This window comes from Vidua macroura, chromosome 1 (genome assembly GCF_024509145.1).
Source record: "Vidua macroura isolate BioBank_ID:100142 chromosome 1, ASM2450914v1, whole genome shotgun sequence".
Lineage (NCBI taxonomy): Eukaryota > Metazoa > Chordata > Aves > Passeriformes > Viduidae > Vidua > Vidua macroura.
Genome location: NC_071571.1, coordinates 104,002,658 through 104,026,013, shown reverse-complemented (window position 1 = coordinate 104,026,013; position 23,356 = coordinate 104,002,658). Strand labels below are relative to the sequence as shown.

General features: G+C 36.4%; 1 protein-coding gene across 1 annotated transcript in view; it reads right to left on the bottom strand.

Annotated features, from left to right (window-relative positions):
• LAMA1 (laminin subunit alpha 1) overlaps positions 1–23,356 on the bottom strand; it is an 82,266-nt gene that overhangs the window by 13,756 nt on the left and 45,154 nt on the right. Inside the window, exons 31-51 of the mRNA XM_053977199.1 lie at positions 22,641–22,762; positions 21,653–21,739; positions 21,215–21,408; positions 20,108–20,250; positions 17,159–17,257; positions 16,064–16,175; positions 15,713–15,875; positions 13,191–13,401; positions 12,835–12,951; positions 12,575–12,738; positions 11,826–11,964; positions 10,541–10,634; positions 9,257–9,373; positions 7,649–7,831; positions 7,216–7,370; positions 5,264–5,407; positions 3,887–4,020; positions 3,559–3,709; positions 2,903–3,027; positions 1,481–1,631; positions 223–367 (exon numbers count right to left, since the gene is read on the bottom strand). Coding sequence (XP_053833174.1) covers positions 223–367; positions 1,481–1,631; positions 2,903–3,027; positions 3,559–3,709; positions 3,887–4,020; positions 5,264–5,407; positions 7,216–7,370; positions 7,649–7,831; positions 9,257–9,373; positions 10,541–10,634; positions 11,826–11,964; positions 12,575–12,738; positions 12,835–12,951; positions 13,191–13,401; positions 15,713–15,875; positions 16,064–16,175; positions 17,159–17,257; positions 20,108–20,250; positions 21,215–21,408; positions 21,653–21,739; positions 22,641–22,762 — 2,950 coding nt within the window. The remainder of the gene's footprint in view (positions 1–222; positions 368–1,480; positions 1,632–2,902; positions 3,028–3,558; positions 3,710–3,886; positions 4,021–5,263; positions 5,408–7,215; positions 7,371–7,648; positions 7,832–9,256; positions 9,374–10,540; positions 10,635–11,825; positions 11,965–12,574; positions 12,739–12,834; positions 12,952–13,190; positions 13,402–15,712; positions 15,876–16,063; positions 16,176–17,158; positions 17,258–20,107; positions 20,251–21,214; positions 21,409–21,652; positions 21,740–22,640; positions 22,763–23,356) is intronic.

The following is a 23,356-nucleotide window of genomic DNA, read 5'->3' as shown; positions in this document are numbered from 1 at the left end:
TTGTGCAGCAGTTTCTACACTACCTGCTCTGTGTGAGATGTGTTAAACCAAATACAAGATTTACACCATAGTCCTTTTAAAAGCAATGTACCATAGGTGTGGCTGCTAAAGACACTGCATTGGGAGTGATCAAATTTGGTTGCAGTGATGTTCCCTGCAGCTATCTGAGATCTTTGTATTTGTAAATGTGCAGACACCCAGTCTTTTCAATCTGTAGCCTACCTTGCTTCTTATTCCGATTGAATGAGATTTTATACCAGGTTCCGTTGTTGTAACGATTTTCCGTTGTAAGAGCAAGGGGTCCTGAACCAAGATCAAAAGTCACCCTCACTCTGCCATCAACAAGCTCAAGGGACAAGAAGTCTCTCTGAGAGGATGAAAAAAAAAAAAGCCAAAACGAAAACAGATTACAAACAAACAGATTACATTCCTGGAAATAAAATCTTCCTAAAGAATGTATGCCATGCAGTTTGGCCTACTGTGTGGAAAAGATTTAGTAACTCTTGTACCTGTACCCTGTACTATTTAATAGGCCCAAGATGCTCATCTTAACTTTATTTAGGAAAATTAAGTTACAAGTACCTCACAAGGATGGTTTGATTTTTTTTTTTTTTTTGTTATTACCTTTACTTAAATGTATCATGAGGTTTGATTACTCAGCAGAAGAATGGTTAAATAGCAAAGTCACATTTTCCTGATTTTGGATGAAGTTGAAAGTAATTTGGTTTGACAGTATAATGATCAAACACTACAATGTTCTTTCTGCAAGAAGCAAAGACCGTCCTCACAGAGTAAAAAAAACTTTCTGAATTGCATTGAAGGTTCCCCCTCTGAACTGTAAAGCTTAAATCAGATATTATTGTGCAATGTATTCAGGCAGTGAGTACATACAGCAAATGAATAATGCAGTGACTCTGAAAGAATCTGTACCCAAACAAAGCTTTTCCTTCCTTCAGGAAAAGAAAACCACCATCTAAGTATGCAGTAAACTGCATGACATGACAATGAAGGTCTGGTGATGGGTCTAGGTTATATTGCTTTTGCAGGAGTTTTATTTAATTTGTTTCAGTGTACTGAATTCCTATCTTATGGATTTAATTCAATATGGTTTTTCATTATTATATTGTCCTTCTGCAAGCTCAATTCCAAAACATTTTTACATTCTGAAAAGGTTCTTCCATTGTTGTCCTTACTGTTTCCTTTTCTATCCTTTAGTTAAGTAATCATTAATCTTAGTCTAAAATAATTTATTTTTATTCTAAAATGTAAATAAATTGCAAATAATTCTTTTCATTGTTTAATTTTGCCCTTAGTTTAGGTGGATATTTGCTCTAATGAGTTGTCCTCTAGGGTTCTTGTCTTTAGTCCTTTAGTTTCTGATGCCAATCACAGGTGATGGCACAAAACTACAAAAAAGTAGTAATATGCTCTAATACATATAAGCTGAATGACAGTTTAGGAATCAGATCCATTTTCTTACAGTGCCATTTGAAGCAAGATAGAGAAGAAGCCCATTTGGTGAAAAGGTACTGAAAGATATTAATATCTGAGTCACTGTTGAGCGGAGTGCCTTCTCCACAACTGAGTATCCGCTGCCATCAAAATGGAATGACGTGTCCTCATCCTGTGGGCTACAGAAGTAGAAAACCAGTATAAAAATGTTAACTGAACATTTGTTTTTTCCCAGTAATTTTTATATAAAATAAAAGAAAAGTTAGGTCATAGAATAGTTTGAGTTGGGAGGGACCTTAAAGCCCATCCCATTCCACCCCCTGCCACATGAGGGACACCTTCCACTAGACCAGGTTGCTCAGAGACCCATCCAGCCTAGCCTTGAACACTTCCAGGAATGGGACATCCACAGCTTCTCTGGGCAACCTCATCTACCATCTCACCACCCTCACAGTAAAGACTTTCCTCCTAACATCTAATCTAAACCTACTCTCTTTCAGTTGGAATCCATTACCCCTTGTCCTGTCACTCCATGCCCTGTAAATAGTCTCTCTCCATCTTTCTGGTTGGCTCCCTTCAGGCGCTGCTCAGTCAGTGCAGCCTCCAGGCAGTAATTTATCAAGTGTGGGGAAACACTTGAATCTTGATGTAATGAGTAACGAAGGATTCCAGCCAACAGCCACTTTCATTATGCAACTTCACAACACAAGATTTAGCCATGGGGAAGGATGCACACAAGATAAATGTTCTTCCCTTATATACAAAAATGAAAGCCAAACCCAGTGATTTCCTCAGGGAAAAAACAATTGTTACAGCATACACCCTCTAAATTAAAACATGGCATCCAGTTCTCAAAATGCGTTTCATAACTGCACTTAAAATACGTGATCTATTAGTCCCTTTCCCTGCAGTACAAGACTTGTAAAAAATATCTCATACAATCAAGCAGCACCCTCTGCTGTTTCTGCATGAAACAGTCTGCAAAGGGAATATGGACAAGCATATTTCTTTTTTATTCTTTAAACATAAAAATAATAGTCTGCAAAAGGCACCAAGCTTCGTGGCTACAGTTTTGCTATCGATTTTTTTTTCTAAGACTGTTTTACACTGTTTCTTACCCTAGGAAAGAATAAATCTGTCTTACAGAAAACTACTGAAAAGCAAAGATTCCACAGTATTTTGGTTCACTGGTAGTCCCTATTTCCCATGCACAAAATAGAGAGCAACAATAGAACTCCTCTAAAAAGTGATTCAAAAATTGAAATTCCATACAAAGAAGTTATTTGATACCACTGACACATTGAGATTAATGTGCTCAGAACTGTAAGTTAATGATCAGTGAAATACTGCAATTTGAGCTCCATATGCTTAGTTAACACAAAAATATAATATTACAAATGTAAATTACTCTAAAAAAAGTAAAGAAAAAAAAAAGAGTAAGACAAAATACCTTCCAAAACAGCCATTGCACTTGCCCTCTCTTTCTATGTAGTTCCAAAGACCAACAGATTTGCCATTCAGGGATGCTTCTCCTAGGCACCCTTTAAAATGGGTCACCTTAACAGCAGGTGATTTCTATAAGAAAAGAAATATTTCATGAATACAATTAACGTTAAGTACTCTGAAAACTATGCAGCAAACTTTTTGCTTGGTTGTTTTCCTTGAACTTCAACTTTGTTAGATATAAATCATAATAAGAGAACAACATGTTTTAGTGTAACTATTAACAGTTCTAATAAACTGAAATAATAATAGATTAGTACATCAAAACAGTAAAATAACTATGCCCTTGACCTACTTACACACTCCTCATGGCATGAATAACAATTGCCATGGAATAAGCAAACAAAACCTTTTGATAATGTCTGTACATGGTACATGCTCACACAGACTGCCCTGGGTAAAACTTTATGCAAAAATTTCCAGGGAAAATTAACTTCACGATACAAGAAGACCCTTAGATCATCTCTGCTTTATGCTCAGAGTACCTGGTATTTCTTGATGAAGTAACCAAATCAAGCATTATTTCTACAATTATTTCTAACGCAAAAGTATTTCTCAAACATGTTCAAAGCAATTAACAGGATGCTGATCTCAGAATTTAACCTTGATTTGCCCTCCAAGTCCTCCAATAAACATTAGGGTTGACTTGTTAACATCCAATATGCTGGCTGTCCCCGGAGAGGTTCCAGATTTAGGTGAAGGCTTCTGATTGGAGTTCATTTCCTCTATGCTGAGTGTACCTGTTTTTCCAAACCTGCCAAATACAAATACTAATAAATAGTCATAGAAATCACCAGGCCTAATCAACACATACATACTGTTGGCTTCTCTTTCTAACGACAAGCAAAATCTCATCACTGAAAATGAGCGGACATCATTCAAACAGTGGATGCTTTGTGTACAACACTTATGACATTCTCATTTTAATTACCTGGTGGCATGTATTCTGTGCCATTTGTTGTTGTCGATTTGTAAATCAGGGTATTCCACTCTTGCTGATCCGGAGCCCAAATCCCAAAGAAGAGCTACCTTACCACGTCGCATCTCCACTGCCAGGAAGTCTGGCTGAAAAACAGCAGAGCCTATTCTAATTCATGGTATCAAATGTGTATTTTCACCAGTAACATGGAGAAAGTCTTTCCAGATTCATGTCCCTACATCCCATATTACAGGAGTTGACATTTGGCAAAATCAGGCTTTTCACTCACTTCTAATGAGACAAAACTCCCTCAGGTTATATGCAAGTAGCTGAATGTGTAACCTGAATGTGTTCAGGATATATGCAAGTAGCTGAATGTGTTATACTGCAAGTAGCAGCCTGTGAAAAAGTACTATCCCACGATAGTGTGCCACAAGGAACTAACAGCTGTGCATTTCTTGGTATTGCAGAGGGAACGAAGAGGAGAGCAATGTAACAGTGAGCCATCACATTCCCTTTCAAGTGGGTGGATGCTCCGTGCTCATGAGAGCCAGTTTCAAGAAGTTTAGCTGTGTCACCAAGCAAAGGAAGGACGTTGAGACATTTGAGTGTGTCCAGAGAAGAGCAACAAGGCTGGTCAGGGGTTTGGAACACAAGCCCTATGAGGAACAACTGAGGGAGCTGGGGTTGTTTAGCCTAGAGAAAAGGAGATTCAGAGGTGACCTTATTGCTCTCTACAACTTCCTGAAAGGTGGTTGTAGTCAGGTGGGGGTTGGTCACTTTCTCCAGGCAACAAATGTCAGAACAAGAGGACACAGACTCAAGCTGTGACAGGGGAAATATAGGTTGGATATCAGAAGAGGTTTTTCACAGAAAGAGTGATAAAATATTAGAATGGCCTGCCTGGGGAGATGGTGGAGTCACCATCCCTGGATTAGTTCAAGAAAAGACTGGCTATGGCATTTGGTGCCATGGTTTAGTTAAGGTGTTTAGGGCATGGGCTGGACTTGATGATCTTGAAGGTCTCTTCCAACCTAGTGATTCTGTGAAATCATTTGACACACTCCAGCATGCTATATGAAACTATCACAAGGGTGTTACACTCCATGTGGTTAATACACAACACAGGAAAAGGAAGGAGGACTTGCAGCACAGGGCCAAGAGGCAATGGCTGAGGAATCTGGTGCTTTTATTGTCTAACTTTGAAAATTTCTGGAATCATCTAAGGCACAAAAATATTTCTACCCCTAGTGAAATATCTATCTGCAAGGGGCCTCACTTGGTTACTTAGATTGAAATCAAGTAAGAAAAAGCATATTTAAAACTTTCAAAAGTCATTTTAAACTTTTGACTACCATCACCTTCAGTAAATGTACCCCAGAAACTTACCTTTCCATTGCTACCCAAGTAGAAAAGGAGGTTATCTGGTTCAGCAGTTTTCACGTTGAGTGTCAAGGTGTTGTAATTTGTAGATGAAATTTGGGGTTGATAGGCACGAATGCAATCTCTGTCTGCTGATACTGCAACTTTAATCTGGGGGGAAAAGAAGAAGACAGCATCTAAGCTAGTCTCAGTGTACACAGCACTCATTTGTGGAGTACGTACTTAGCTTCTGACCAGCAAATGCAAACCTTTTGCTGAGATCCTTCCATGCAATCTAAGTATTGCTACCTCAGTTAGATTTTTGCAAGAGATTCACAATAGAAAATATGAAATCTGTCTTAATACACTCACTTAATTGGGAGGTTTGAATCAGTAAACAAACTGTTCAAATGCTTCAGAAAATAACAATAAGTCTTGGGTCAGAAGACCATGTAGCTACAAAAAGCCATGTCATAATATCAGAAAATAAAGATATAAAAATTCAAAATTATTTAAAATAAAGGAAACCATTTCTAATCTATATGGAGATATTTTTTTTTCTTTTAAACAAATTAAGAAGGAGACTGCAACAATTCTGGTTATTTCAAATTTGTAACAGTTTACACAATATTAAAAAATACATTTGTGAATATATGGCAAGTTCAACTTTTTAAAGATTAAATAAATAATATTCCTGTTGTCATATCCCTAAGACCACTGTTTAGTAAACTGATGAAAAATTGGTCCAAGCTAAATGCAGCCAAACTTCCAGCAGCTTAGTAGCTTAATGACAGAAAATCCATCTTAGCAAGAAAAATGCCTTAATTCCTTTAACTTCATGGAATATACCTGTAACTGCTAAATGCATATAGCATGCATGTGCATATGCATGCATCTGGACACAGATACATAAAGTTTACCTTGTGTAGCAAAAAATCACAAACAAACCAACAAACAAAAAAAGACCAAACAAAATACAAACTAACAAAAAACCAAAACCCCCCCAAAAACACCAAACCAAAACCCTTAACCCTCATCCCCCACGTCCCCACCCCCACCAAACAGAACAAATTCCCCCAAATTGGAAAAAGGGACTTTGCTAACACTTCGTTTCACCTTGCCAGGAACTTTGTGGCTTATGACACCTCAGAAAATACCATTCTCTTTTTTTTTGCAGTGGATTCATTAAGCTTCAGTAGACTGTGACAGAGAAGCAATAACCATATAATTAAGAAGGTTTGCAGAAAGAACTGAGTGCCTTCTTTTTTTAAAAAAAATACCTCCCTAAACCTTACAACAACATATCCACAAGTATGTCAGAGGCATACCAAAAATTACTCATTGCAAAGTCATTTTCATATATCTCTCACAGTCTAATGAGATCCATAGTACAGTTGATTCACTTTTGTTGCCTTTAAGGTAGAAGAAGAGATTTGAAAACAAGTACACTGTCTTAAAGTACTCTGGATACTCACCTGCTTCTTGCAAAGAACATATGGACATGACAGGCCACAGATGGCAAATTTATTCATAGAATCAACGCTCTTGACAAAAAGTTTGTAATGGTACTTGATGTTATATGGGGCACCCCACACCAATCTCTAAATAACCTCAAAAATTAATGTCTGGTACTAAAGAGAAAAGCTGTACCATCCTCCAGTTTGTCTCCTTCTTATCAAAATCACTCATTACTGCTCTCTGGCATACTATGTTTCATTATTTTTATAGGAAACAGGAAGAAATAGCAGATAAATTACTAGCTGGCTGTTCTGACAAACTCACAAATGCAATAAGAACCCTGATGCTAAAATCTTAAAATGTTGCCAATATGATTTTAGCATCAATCAATGCTCTTTAGACTTCACTGAGAGTCTGCAACAACAACCAGGTACCTTGAAAGTAAATTTTAGGCTCCTTATCTCAAACAACCTCCCTGCTAAAAGTAAAAATTCATTTAAGTCTGGGATGATAGAACTTACAGATGCTGCCTGCTTGCGGGCCTGGCTGATAAGTTCTTTAATTTCAGACAGGTTTCTGTTCAGGTTCTCCTCTAGCATTTTCAAAGGTTTGAGTCTATCCAATAAAAGACTTGCTTGTGCTTCAACTTCTTTAACTTGTTTTTCAGCTGTGAATGCTATGGAAACATAAAATAAATGTTGAGGCAGGGTGAAATTGCTAAACTACTTAGCCAAGGTAACCAGCTTGTGATCATTTTGGTTTCAGCAACTTTTAACATCAGTAAGGGATATACATTCCATGTGAATCCTCTAGAGGACTTTTTTTAAAAGTTAGCATATTTTTTACTGAATTAGGAATAAACTCTCAGTCCATCATACTCTTATTTAATGCCTGTTAAAATTGATTATTAATATGGCTTCTTCAAGTAGTAACATTGCCACAGAGCAAACTTACCAGCTTTTGATGAATCAGTTATGAGTTCACTTGTTTTCCTCAACGTGTCATTAACTTGGGACAATGTAAAAGATGTATTCATTAGCTTTTGACTGAACTCCCCAAAGTGACTTAAATCCACCACAGCACTGGTGTTTGCAGACACAGCCAGCTCTTTCACTTCCAGCATGTATTTCCTGGTATCTGAAACACAGTTCCAAGATAAAAAAACATTCAAAACGTTCATATGTACTTGTGACTAACAAATGCCTGGCTTTGTAACAGCAGCTACAAACATTGCCAAAATACTAGGAATGCCATCAGTTACATTCCTGTCATAGTAAGAATTGTGTTCTTGTTTCTTTGGGGAACTTGATTCTGCCTATCTCATCAGGAAGTTCGTATGAATGCATCAGGCTTGTAGTGTTTAAGTTTCCTAACTGAGTGTTGACACCCAGAGAAACTTTAGTCTGAGACTGAAGATTTGAATCCTGTGCAAAGCTGGTGAGGCAGAAGGTCTATTACACCCTCTGGTTTTGGCTGCAATCACCTGTATACTGAGTGCACCACCCCCAGTCTCAGCCTTCTCCTTATACCCTCTGTCCACAAGAGTGGGAAGTGACTGCAGCTGACAAAAAAGGCCTGAGTTAGACCTCCAAGGATCCTCCTTCACCACTCTCTACACAGAGAGCAATGCCACCATCAATCTCTGACCAGAGGGGAAAAAAAAAGAGACAACTTCAAGAAATGTAACAACAAAGCTGAAATCAAACAATGTTAAGCTGTGAGTTAAGGAAAATGCTCCTGTGATTTTAATGACTTAATTTTCAATGTGTAGCTTTTTGTTAGATAGCATCCTGCAGTTCATATCCAGCGTATCAACACTACTATTACCCTTTAGCCTGAATTAGGTCTCTGACTTGCAAAATGGGTATTTTAAGGCTTTGAATTGAGCATTCTAATCCAGATTCACAGTAGAATCAAAAAACCCTAGCAAGAGGTCTTTATCAGTGTTTTTCTAATTTAAAACACATTATTAAGTTTGGCAAAGTATTTTGAACCTTCTTATTAACAACTTCAAAGTAATTTTCTCTATTAGTTTCTGTGAACTTAATGTCTTGCCTTTATTAAAAATAATGACTGAAAAAAAGGAATTATTTCATTTTAGAAAAGCACAGAAAATAGATTTTGATCAATTAAATGAAGTCTGAATTTACAACAAGAAAACATTTACATGCAGGCTGTAAAATTCACAGATTAGTATAAACAATTTTGAAACAAGCCAGAAAAGAAAGTGAAATCTCAGAGTTCCATATGTAAATTTCTCTGCATGTGGGATTAAATATTCTATAACTTCATTCTCCTTACATATCAGTGCAATTATATTTCTATCAGAGCCCCTCCTGATTTACAGCAATGTGAAATGTGAATCAGACTACAGACCTTGTATTATAACCCAATTATGTTTAATGGGTTTACTGAAAAGAATGTAACATATTTAGGAGCTGAAATGAAGTCTCCAATATAGTTTATTGCTAGGTCTCTGCAATCAGATAATGAACAGGGTTTTATTACAATTGTACTAGAGAGTTCTGTAATAAGGAGAATGTCAATATAAATTTCACTTACTGTTAGGCAATGCTCTGAGTGTCAACAGAGAATCATTAAGTTGGTTGCCAATTTTATTAGTACTTTCTTGAATCTTTTCTGCCTTTTTGTTCAACCCATTCAATCCAAATTGAAGTCCTGTTTGAAAGAAATAACATATGCGTAAACAAATACCATACAACCCACACAAAACCAAAGTATTCATTTATCTCATCAATGGAGCTTTTTTGTTTTTTTTAACAGAAAGAGCATTTTAAAAACAGGAATGCAAAATGAATGAAGTATAAATAGATAAGCTCCTATGGGCACTACTCGGTTCAAAACTACCCTTTTTGGCCAATTCCATGAGACTGAATGGCAACAAACAGTGAGGAAAAGGCTATAAATTAAAATTATTCCATGATTGTGAACTCTAATAATTTTTAAAGTGCTCTTCATGTTTTAGGTTATCTAACAGGAGCCAAAGAAGTGGCTTTTTTCTATGTTCTTGTGATCTGTTTGCAGAATCCTCTCATTAGAAATCAAAATATGTAGAATAGAAAGAACAAAAAAAGGTCATTCTGTCCATCTGAATTACATAAAATTTATACATATTTGTTCACCACTGGTATTGCAAGACAACACTATTTTACAGTTACAGTTTATCTCTGTGAAACATTCCCTTTCTGTCCAATTTTGTCAAAAATTTAACTTAGAGTTTGCTTCTGCTCCTACACAAAGCCTTTGTTCAAAATGCTCTTGAATTTTCATGGTGTAGACTTCAATGCCTTGCTAGTATCTTTGGAGTAATAAAAAAACCAAAAGTATTTTTTGAGTTTATGTAGACAAAGAACTTCAGATTTTTTTGTATTTCAACTGTCCAACAGGAAAAAATAAAAAAGATTATGATTTAAACATGTCATCTTACGTACCTGTGCCATCCATGATTTATTAAATAAAAACAAATTAATGGAATTTTCAAGACTTATGCTTTCTCTTTGTCTCATACACAATCTCTAATGCTTTAATTCATAAAGTTTGGAAAAACAGCCATTGCAAGCACTGCTTATAGGTAAATGGGGTATAGTGAAGGCCAAATTTTTAAAGATTTACAGAGAAAAATTTTATTCTTACCCAAAAAATGAAAATACTATGAGATTCCATAAAACATTCATCTTAATTGCATGATAATATGTATATAGACATATATATATATTGACCTGAGCTTAGGCTCATTTAAAAAAAATAATAAACAACACAAAAAAGCACAAAACAGAAAATGGGGAAAAGAAATAGAGGCAGAAATATGAATTCTATAGAACTGACCATCACTTTTTTTCTTCAGACTTTTAGCTTCATTCTGAAATTTGGAGCTAAGCAGTAGAGTTTCTTTTCCCAGAAGACTGAAAGACTTCTCTGGCTAAAAAACACAGACATTAAGTTGCCACATATGAAAAACAGAATTTCAACTGAAAACACTTAAGTATTTGTAGACACTTACGTAAAGTTATTTATTGAACATTCTTGTTATTTATGAAATATTCTATTAATTACCTTATTAAGCATCCATTAAAAATAATACAAGTTATCTTTTATTCAAGAATGTGACATTGAATGTCTTTGTGTTTAATAATTAAAAAAAAGACAACTGTGAAACAAAACCTACAAAATTTTAGTTTCAATACTGCTAGTGATTTAGTGTTGTCTTTTTGAAATTCTAATTCCAGACCTAATTCAAAATTTCCAGCTATGAAAAATTTAAAGTGAGATATTTCAAAATCACAGATTTAGAATCATTCTTTTACCTTTCTCTAACTGAAAAAAACCTGGAAAAACACCTTGAAGGATTCATGCTGTAGACAGTTTTAATAAGACAGAGTGCTATATAAAAACATACAAGCTCACAAAACAATGTCAACTATTTTAATCACTGTCATGTAAATGCATTCTCACACATTTGCTTGTTCGGGTATAATGTGCATGACAAAGAGATGTGAAGGGGAAATAAAATTATAGGAAACTGTTAAGATCAGATTGGGAACTGGTCTGGTCTTTCTAATTTACTGTTTCAGTAACAATCTGATAATCTTTGCAGGCAAAGGGATGATAGATGAGACACAAACATACATTTGTTATGAAATGTCCTCACTAAGCAAAGTAGCTGTGGTTGGGAATATCCAGATAGAAATGGAAGAGGGATAGGTCAAATAAGGAGATCATTAAATAATTATAAAGGTCGAAAGGAGCACTAGAGATTTGGGAATTCAAGTTATACAGGAATAAATGTCAGATGCCTGACATAAACCCTCATAGAATCAAGTCCAGTCCAGCTAAACACGCATTAGACGTTAAAAAGCAAACAAAACAAAGGGCAAATGGTACTGTGGCAGAGAGAAAAGCAAGTGAAACAGAACTTGAAATGTGGTGTCATTACTGCCTTGGAGTAGAGGTTCAGGATATAGTACAAACTAGCTGGTAGGACAGGCTGCCATCAAGGACATGCCTCCATCAAGACAACTCAAGTTTTCAGCAAGTGGAGAAACAACTAGAACAAATATTCCTAAATGAGAAAGGGGCAGACATAAATTAAAATACTCATTTTGATACTTACTAAATCCAAGGGGCCATTCACAGCTCTAGATGCATCATCTGCCAAACTCTCTGTTCTTTCAATCACACTTTGAACACTGGGGTGAGTGTAGATAGCAGCAGTTGTGTTCAGAGTCAAATTTCTCACTCTAGAAAGGTCACTGAATAGACAATTAACAAGCAGTTCTGTTTTCAATCAAGCACTAATTTCCATGTCTTCAATTACAATATGCACATCTTTCCTGAATACATGATGCACTTTGAAACAAACGAGCACACCTTGCCCAATGTTGCATAAGGGGCTTTCAATTCATTATTTTGAACTGAAAGGACCAGACAAAAGGTTTTCAGCTATGGGGTATTTTGTTAGTTGCTCGTCAGTTTTGTTCCATTCCATCTCTTTTTTTTTCTCCTATTTTGTTCCCTTTCGTTTATGTTAATTTTTTCAATTTATAAAGACCCTTAGAACAAACAAATCGTATTGCCTAAAGAGACCAGAAACAAGCCCCTATTTGAAACTCAAAAATTAAGTACAGATACAGGATCTAGGAGGAAATCATAAGCATCTGAAATCTAATCTATATTAAATTTTGCCTTATTGAATTTATCTGGCTGTGGTGAGGTCAATAATTGCTTAATGTTACTCCAAGCAAAATTTTCAGTTTTCAAAACATGTGCAGGGAATTTGTTTGGTGAGTTAGGTCTCTACCTATTATGTTAAATCTGACACTAATGTAAATCTCATAATTTTGTAATTTTTGAGTTGATCACCTCGCTAGTGCATGTGCAAATCTTTGGAACTGGGTAGCATGTTCCTCAGCTCTGTATACCAAGTCAAGCACTCCTCTCACAGACATCTGCATCACCAGCTCATCCACATGATGTCGCAGTTTGGTGCTCCATAGGACCAACCCATCCTGGTGGACTTCCACGTTCTGCAAAAAAAAGTTTCCCTTTTTTTTTTGGTTTTTGTTTCACTAGCAAAATAAACTTGAGAGTCTCTAAGAGGATGTTAAAACTTGAGGACTTACAAATGTAGAGTTCTCTACATCTTGGGCAAGAGCAGCAGCATCGTTCAGTAGGACTGTCCCTTCTTTAATGAGCATGGTCGAGATTTCTTCACCTTCCTTTATTTTTAGCTTTTTGTCCTATAGCATAAATCAAGTGTTTTATAGTAGGCTGAAAAGCCAGCTATACTGATGAGTTCACATAACATATAATATTGTGATTTTCAAACAGGGGTCTGGTTTCCTTTAAATTTTTAAGGTATCATATATATTAAAACATTTAAAAATGTTTAAAAACATAAAATATCAGCTTTTAAACACAATCACATACTCGATATTTCTTATGCAGCAACACTGACTTACAGACTGTCCAGACTTACATTTAACTCTGCCAGGTTGCTGGAGATGAGAGGAAACAAGCGATGGGTCTCATTGATGTTCGCGAGTGCCTCATTCACCAGGTCCTGAGCATCCTGCAGTCTGCTGTTCTGCTTTGATAAGAAGTGGCTTGCATTCGTTTTTAGTTCAGCAAGTTCCTGCTGAGGTTTGAGATACTCTTTCTGAACCTGGGTCAACAACTTTTCTGCAGCTCTGAAAAAGGAGAGGAATCAGAACTTAAAGAGACAACTAAGGGAGAGCTTACATATGGATTTCTTAAGGAGAAAATGATGTAATGCGAAATTAATTTCTATACATCTTCCTAGTAAAGTCTGCCATTTTTTTCTAGAATAGCACACATACACATGGTAGTTTAGTTATGCATCTTACCACACAAAATGATGACTGCCTGGGGAGAGGACAGTAATGCAGTTGATAAACTTTGCATGTAATGACTAGAGAGGAAAGGGGTGAGTATGAATCACATTTGTTTGGACTTGATTTGGGACACACCAGCCCACATCAAAATCTCTGTGAAACTTTCTTCTGGGAGTACTCTATATCCTAATTGTAGTGATTCATATTTTGAATGTAGGATCAAAACATAATTTATGAGGATTGGCACTGGAAAGAAACAAGTAAGCAGAACTGAAAGACATATATGCAAGAGTCCAGAAAAGTTTAAATACCAAATAAAAATAAATAGCCTCATTAAAATGAACACTGATATGAACAATCTCTGCACTTATATTTTTAACCAGCATCAGAGATTATTGGGCAAATATTAAATTCTCCCAAATCTGTCAGTTGTTAATTGCTTCAACTGTTCTATTTGCATCTTCATCTGAACACTTTCCAGAACCAAAGGAACAGAAATAAAAATTATCCTGAAAGACTATTCCTTTGTTTCTCTTCATTTCAGCACATATGCTGAACATTGCAACTCCTGAAATGGTATTTTTACATAAATGTTTATCCTTGTTAATCTGAGTGCATATAACATAGATCTTTAGCCAAAGCAAAAAACCTAGTTGATTTCACAGTTATAGACAGCAAAATGCATTCCAGCTTTCCTACTGAACAGCAGATGTGCATTTGCATGTATATCCTAAAACTAAAAATTCAGAGTCCCTTCAATCAGAAGCCACAGCCTTAAAAAAGTTACAAGATCTAAAATATTTTAGAAGTCAATAATGGCTTCAGCATAGAGTCGAAAGGTTATAGTCCAAATCGTCTGGGGCCTTTGCCTTTCATGGCAAATGTGTGGAAACCTCAGTTTCAAATGTTGCCTAAAGTACATTATCACAAACTCAGTCCACTGTGAGTCCATGTGGCAACATCTACTCTCTAAAATACATATTAGCAAGCTGCTTATTTAAATAATTTTTGAATTTACAGCTGAATTGCTTAAGAAATTCTGCAGAGCAAACAACCTTATAGAACTTATTAGCTCTCTTGTTCGATCTGTCAAAGGGCCCTTATCAGAGAGCTTTTAGAAATTTCAACAGAGACTATAATTGAAAAAGTTAATTTGCAAACACCTTCTATAACAGCTCAAAAGCTGTTGATGTTGAAAGTCAGAACATTCTGTTACTATGGAACAACACATTTGAAGACATATTTGAAGTTCCTAATAAGAATAAATGTTACATTTCTGGTCCATTTTCATGTCTTTATAGTTTCTATACAGTTCTATATTCAGCAGAAGAGTCTGCTGAACAAAATGAGACATGGTACCAACACAAACGCTCTATCCTACTTTATCCAAAGCACTTTATAAAAAAAGTTCAAATTTTCAGAAATATTCTACTCTGGTATAAATCCTTGTCCTTGAAGCCAGTGCTAGCATTCCTACAGGTTTTGGTGTGATATAGCATTGGTTAGTATTTCTGAAAGTGGAACAAAAAATTTGCTGACTTTTGGAACAGTAATTTTTTTATCTTGCCAAGTCTGGCAATAAGCACTCATAATGACTGTAAGAGCCATTTCAAAATAGCCTTCAACTGGGGACAAATCAAGACAACAGAATACAATCCTAAGCAATGGCTGAGAATGCTTTTAAAAATGCCTTGGTTTTATTTGCAGATCTTTGTGTTGCATATTCCAGTGGCAATCAATTGTCATGTCCTTCAGCAGGCCTGACAAGTCCTGGGCTTGCAATTGACTGAGACAGTTTTCAGCCAAAACCAACACAGACACGTGTATTAGGGTCAGATCTGAAAGAACCTGAAATCAGTGAGTATTTTGACTTACTGCAAGGAATTTTGTATCACATCCAAGTTAATAGGCTTTACTATTGATTTTACAGACTTCTAAAAGACTTTATTATTGATAAAGTATTACTTGGAATGACCAAGAATCACCAAATCATGTAACTCCAAAACAAAGTTCACACAGCTCCATCTGGGCTAACTATCACACTGCCACTTATTATGACAAAATGTTTCTCCAGATACCTCTTCAAAAAGCAGTGTTGCATGGCAGAGACATATGTGAAATAAAGTTTTTGGTAGAACAGGCTTACTTTAGGACTGTGGTAGCATTGTGGTGCTGTTGAACAAAATCCTTCTTGCGTAATGCATCCAAAAGGGCAGAAATATCATCCTGCAGGCTCTGAGATGTAGCATTTGACAGCGGCATATCCAGGCCCAGTGTTTCATTTAGTGACAAGGCAACTTCAGCAAGTACTGAGTAGGAGAGTAAACCATTTAGTCATACCATTAAAAAAAAAAAAACAACAACATATTTGAATCCCCTGTGCAAACTGTATGCATTCCCCTGTGCATTTTCCATGTAAATAGGACTTTAAGAGTTGCAAAGGACATACCCCTACTAAATTTTGTAAAGAAATGGAAATATCGTAAAAACAGGATACCTTTGATGGTTGAATGTACTGTGTCAATAAAGGCAGTCAGTTCTTGACTTTTATTCCTGGTTTTCTGAGTCATTATATCAAGTTGCTGAGCTTTTTTCAAAAATCTAGTTGTCTAGAATAAAATCAGAGATGATATTTGACAGTTCTCCTAAAACACTGATTAATTCCTGACCCTTGTCTATGGTTTTTATGCTTATTTTCTTAATATTGAGAATTTTTTAGTTTAAGGAAACAATGCTTTTTGGTAAGGTAAATCTAAGTGCTTTACAAATCTATGATGCTTCCATCCTGGCAGATGCCTTAATTGTGTTTAAAGTTCCAGACTCTCAGATCAGACTTATCAATTATTTCCATAATCAGTTAGCTCATAATAAGCAAAGCTATTTCTTTAACGAAGTAAATATTATATAATGTTTTGAGGTACAACTAATGTTTGTTAAGAAAATCACTGTTCTGGATACATCAATATTAATGTAATACAATAACAACACTCAGTGGAAGCACCTGGTTAGATTCTCTATACATGGCCAGAAAATTGTAAGAACATTTGGTCAGCAAATGAGATCTAATGGCTGGAGTACTACGGTCTATTTCCTACCTACAATTATTTTCCTGTTAAGACTGGCTAAGGAATACAGAGGTTGTCTATTTTTCCTGTGAGACTTTAACAGATTTTTTTCTCCTGAGATAATTTTAAACACAATACTGCAGGTATCAAGGACTTTTTGGTGAACATTCAGCTATGACATGACTTTTAATTAGCTCTACATATGAAAACCAATGAGAAGAAAGTAACTCACTCTCTCCAGTTTTAGGGTATTAAATGAACACAGTACTAAAAAACTTTAACAAAAACCATGTAAACCTCCTGCACAATATCATAAAACACTGTCATTTGCAGAAGATTTCCACAAAGCAATTAACTCCCCTTTTTCAGGAAGGATGGACTGCATCCTACAGCATGGACTGAATTCTTTCACTGAACTCTATAGATTTTAAGGAATTTCTGAACAAATCTCTAGCATTCCGCTATTACGCTATGAAATCTTGAATGATTTCTCCAGAAAGGCTAAGAATAAAGAAGCCAACACCTACCTCCTCATGCAAGTAATCAATTCCTCCTGTTAAATTCAGAAGATTTTCTTTTGCTGTATCTAACGAGTAAGCTGGGTCTTCTCTAGGAACTATAGACCTCTATAAGAAATGAGAAGTGACAGCTCATTGTAATTTGAAAACTTTGTTGTGAATCCAGAAAAGCTGTGAAGAAAATAACTATGCACACTATTTAGATTATTTATATGTTTGAAAGGACTGATTTTCAAAGCACAAAAGATGATGTAAATTAATTACATACATACAGTTCATGCAACACAGCGTACCATTTCTTTAAATAAGCAAGAATCCAGCCATGTTGTATTGTTAACTGAGTAAAAAGGAAGGAAGCAGCAGTTCTGCATTACTGATTCTCAATTTCATTACAGTCTGAACTGCCCAAATAAACTACTTTGAGAAGTTCCAAGGCCCTTCAAATTAAATCTTTCATCCAGTACCATAGCTGCTATCATTTCAGTGGCTGGTCCTGTCAGAACAGCTGCACTAGGGTGTATCTGTGAGGATGACCCTGGAGATCAGAAGTCCTGTGGGTCCCTTTCTCAATGAGAAAGAATAATAGGCTGTCTTTGCCCTCAAGGTCACCTCAAACCTGCTCCATACAGCAAAAAGTAGATCACTGTACACAAGTCTATCACATTTGATACAGTCAAGACCTGCAAGAGAATACTACTTCTCTAAAGATGCAAAGAAACTTAGGGCATCTCTTACAGAGAGAGCAAGTCTAGGAAAGGTTATTTTTAGATTTCAGATGTTTCAGAGCCAGTCATCGTAAATATCATAATAAGTTTTATATAGATATATAAACACACACATGAAAGTAAAATCCAATTTTTTAAAATAGTAAAACACAAGAGTATCCAACAGCCTTGTGTCAAATAGAAATTTCAAAGTCTTTTCCTCAGCATGAAAAACAAGTGAAAGTGAATGCTAAAGCTCTTAAGCCTTAAAGCCCAGCAGGTTTCTTTAAAAGCCTAGTTCAAAAAAGCAGGACAGGACAGCAACCAAGTTTAGGTATAATTAGGAGGAGTAAAGCAGGAGGCTTTAACTAGAAAAACAGAACTACTGAAGTCTTCCAATGGACTGGAGGTGCAGAAGCAATGAGGAGTGGATAATCTGATTTGATAACATTGTTATTACCAAATGACCCACTGAAAGGTACAGAAAAGATGAAGTACTCGAGTTCCTGAGCTACCAGCATGAGGCAGAGGCAACACAGTGAGGGACAGCCCTTCAGGGAAGATCTGTAATTCACAGAAATAACCTTGGGGAATTTCTGGCCTCCAGCCACAGTTTCTTTGCTACAAGGCAAAAGGCAAGGTAATCTTTAAATGTCCAGAAAAAGGGGAATACCTGCTTCCAAACAGAGAAAAATTATAAGGCTATCAACTTACCCCCACGATTAAGTTGTTTAAAAAACACCATGGCCCAACAAAAACAAAATTACATGAGTCACAAGAAGTTTGATATCACCTTAAGCACCCCACTTCCAAGAAAGTGGAATCTGGCTTTGATTTAATTTTAATATAGAAAAAAAAGTAGATACTAAAACTTTAAGAAGTATGTAGAAGATTACTTAAGTAGTTAAGGTGAACTTACTACAAACTTACTTAAGAAATAAGTAGAAACTTAAACTGCCCTTATTTTTACATAAGATTTGACTTTTTGCAATAAAGTGCTCAATAAACACTGCATGTGAATAATGTTTCCAAGTAAAAGATGATGGTGCAGGAGCAAACAAACACCAACTAATTATAGAAAGCAAGTGAATTGTATCCTTGAAGTATTACAATAGTTCAGTACATTTATGCCTTAGGACATAAAGGAAGGGAAGCAAAACTGAAGCTTTCAAACTAAAAGGTTAGCAACTAAAATTAAAGGATAAGAGTACCTCTGCTGAAGCATAAACATGTAATTTGATCAAGTTTGCCATCAGTTATTGTAATTATTAACATTTTGAAGGACACTGATTGGAACTCATTCTGCCTTGTATCTTAAACAGAAAAAGTTATCATTCAAAATTTTAATTTGCTGAATTTGGCAGCACAAAAAGACTCACATTATTTTGATTTTCTTGTGATATGGTGAAATACAAAGAAGATGGCTTTGTTTCTGACTCAGAGGTTGTCTGCTTAACTATTGCTGAGAAGACTCTTACCAATAAATGTGCTTATTTTTAGTAGTCATGAAGCAGGGAAGTTCCTGTTTATCTCTGGTTTTGTGCAGAGGCCACATGAACCTATTTCTCAGCAACAATAAATGACCTTCTACAATCACAAAAAGTGGTATTTCATGCTTTGTTTAAGGGGGGGAGGAGCTGAAGGGGAAATTAGCCTCAAGCAGTCTGAAAGTGTCCAACCTGACTTTAGTGTCCTGAGATGAAGGATAGAGCAAAGCACTTCGACTGCCACACAGCCAAAAAGAAAGCAAACTGCTGCACCCCAAGCACCCTTGCTAATGGAAAAGCAGCCTGCCACTCCAGGGAAGGACCCAGGGAACTCTAGGGAAACACCCTCTAAATCTATGCCATGGCAGCTCTTTAGCAAAGGGACCAAAAGGGGAGAAGACCTGGCTTGCAGTTTCTATTTCACCACTGAAAGTTAATCCCCTTGCAAGCCAGATTTAAGAATGGACATAATCTAGGTGAAGCACATACATACAACACATTCAGAAATCCAATTGGTCATTGAAAAATATATTAATCCATTTATTTAAATGTCAGTGCAATAGATGAAAAGAAACTTATACAGGCAACCAAAAAACTTAAGGTATATTTCCACAGCAAACATAATGCTCTTAATCTGGTATCACTTACACATATTCAAGCTATGAACTTCAGGAGGCCTTCTGTCAAATTACCAGCACCTGTGGGAGGCTGTAAGTTTTGCCTTAAAAGTGTGACTGAATATTTCTGCTGTTTATGTGTGCATTTACCTTCAGATGTTGTGTTGCATTCTCCAACTCTGACAATATCCCGTAGGGCACATGGTCAATACCAGTGAGGTTCACTGAAAGCATGGCCTCATTGAGATTGTCCAAACTGTTTAACAAAACTCCTGTGCAATTGTCATCACAAGCTAAATAAAAACAAATTAAGGAAGCAGTATTAATATTAAAACAAAGACAAAAAAACCCTGCACTTTTGATTTAGACAGTATGTGACTTCATCTTTTGAGTTAAGAGTGATAAAGTGTAGTAACTCTGAATGTACAGATTTGTAGGCTTGCCTTTCCCTTCTTGCCCAAGAGTGAACTTATTCCAAACACATTCTCCTTAGGTTAGTACACATTTGAGCCCTATTGGTCCTGCTAACTATTGAGCTGCTTGCTGTATTATAAGCTTATTGAGCCTATTTATTTTGCAATAAATCCATGTTGAATCCACTCAGTCAAACAGGTATGGCAGACAGGAAATTCAAGCCTACAGTCCTGTAATTCCATTTATTTCTCAGAATTTTTTTTATTTATACAAAATAAAACCAGAGTTCTAAATCCTGATTCATTATAGAAGTAGATTGCTGTACCAGATGTGCCTTTCTGCTACTTACACTCTCATAAAGAATTACAAGATTAATTATTGGGGGATTATGACTACTTATTGGTGGAGAATGCTTGTAAACCTGGCATAATTCCGGAAGTATTATTACAGCAGCCTCACATCCAAAGGGCCAATGACATAGGAATTCAAGATTTTGCAATAAATATTATACAGTCAGCAAAAGTCTTAAAATTATCTTTCCTTAAACTTGTTTGTGACACTAAATAAGCCAGTTTAAGGATTAGTTGCTTGGCTGATTTTATGATCTCTACTGTAGTTTCCTCTGTGTTCACAGAATGGTTGAGGTTGGATGAGACCTCCAGAGAATACCTTCTCCAAACCTCTCTGTTCTACAGAAATAATAAGTTGTTAGGGTTTCTTTCCTTCAGAGAAAGAACAGGGCCTGATATCATAAACCCATCCAGGGAATACCCACGTGCACATGAATACCAGTGGAGCGGACCACAGCCCCTTGGGAAAGTAACAGATTTAAAAAGCACCTACACACACACTCGTCTTGCAGCAGAAGGTGCCTCGGCTCACACTCCTCGCAGAGCTGTCCCGTCACCCCCGGCTTGCAGAGGCACTGCCCGGTGGCACCATCGCAATCGCTGTGAACAGAACCGCCCGGATTGCACTGGCACAGGCGGCAGCTGCCGCCAGGGAGCTGAGGGTCACCATAGTAGCCAGGGGAGCACCTACAGGGAGGAATGGCACACTGAGCATCACGGGATATCCATCACGACGTCAGATGTTACATTTACTGACAGCTTGGGGTCTTTATTAATAGTTCAACAGTAACTAGCAAATCACTCCAAGTCCTCGAGCACTCATTTATACACTTACCTACGAACACTGAATAATCTGAGTAGACATATGGCTCATATTAACCAAACTGTTCTGGGGAGTTGGGAATAAATTGGAACATCATGTGTAACTCACCTTTCACAGTACTGTCCTTCATATCCTGGGAGACAGGCATCACAGTGGTAATCCTGAACACCTTTCAGGACACAAGTGGGACTAAAACTAGGGGAAGGATAAACAAATACCTGCTATCATATAAATAAAAGACCATACAAAGATAGATAGCACCTTCAGCCACTGGTTAAATACTGTAAGCAACAGTTTAATCTGTTTCATCTGATTTCATATCTCTAGAATTTGTACTTTAAATAATTTAAGTTTGCTTTCCCAATGCAGTTCCATTACTGAAGAACATGCTAGAGCACATTATGGCCTTCCTTTGAAAAGGTAAGGCAATGTAAAATTGATGCTGTATGATATGGCTAATGCATGTATTTAACTGAGACTTGCATGAAGACACCAGAATTGCTAGACTCTCATTCTGACTCAGTTATACAAAAGGAAACACCAGATATGCTTAAGCTTCTGAAACAACCCAGCTTGTAGAGCATTTTGTTTTTCAAAATACAAAGTTAACTGTTCCTCTACCAAACAAGCATGTGTATAAATTTCAGACAAAGGAGTATTTGTTCTTCCCCTTGGACTGATCTCATGAAAAGTTCCTGCATTGAGTGGGGATGGCCTGAATCTTTGTAAATACAAAAGTATTGTTCTCTGAATGAAGAAAGAGACTCACATTTGATACTAAACAATGTCACAGCAACTTAGTCAACTAGCTAGAAAACAGTCTATGTGTCTGTTCTAGTCTTAGAGAAAAAAATGACTCATCTATCACCTAATCTTTTTATTTTAAAATTCCATAGAGTTACTAGTACAACTCAGAATAAAAGCTCCATTTACTAAATAAAAATAGGCAGCATTCAAATGTCTAAAAATTAAGGACACATAGCAATAACCAACCCCTACTGCCATAGTGTAGGAGGAGCAGAAGGAATAGGAGGTTGGACAAACACAAGAAATGGGAATGGTACAATGTACAGTGGATTTAGTAAGTTCTGGTTACCTGACAGGGTTGGCTCTAGGACAGGCACAAGGAGAGCAGTCATTGGCAGATCCAGTTACTTTCCCATAGTAGCCTGGGGCACAAGCACTACAGTAATCACCAACTGTGTTATCTCTGCAGTTCTGAGACACAAAATTCAGATGGTTTAAAACAACAGCAAACAACAGGAGTAACTTTATCTACTTTATCAATACATGTGTACAGTTTCCAACAATGATCTCTACATGTCATTACCCCCTGGTCAGCATTCTCTGAGTGAAAGAACTTTTTATGCTAACAAAATGCCAGTGTATTTTCTCTTATGTGAATACCCCTTCAAGCAGGCTGACCTAATTTCTTTTTTAAATTTATGTAAAGTCTATGTATTTTTGCTACTATTAACCAAATCAGGTCATGCCATCACAGTACAAAATAAAAACTCCTAAAAAAAAAAAAAAAATAAAAAAATCCAAACAAAAGAAACAAACAAACAAAAAGGAAAAATGAAACAGAATACCTGGCTTTTCTGTTTCGGTATTTCAGCAAATGCTGAGGACTATCCACAGTTAGGATGAACAGACACTACATTTTATTTGTCAAGAGTACTGATCAATAACCAGTGCTGTTAATATTAAACCACTAAATTGCTATTATAAACACAATTTAACTGACTAGTCCCTCAAGTGAACAAAAATATTTTTCTGCTTTGCCCCCCTTTTTTTCTTTTAAGCTTTCTT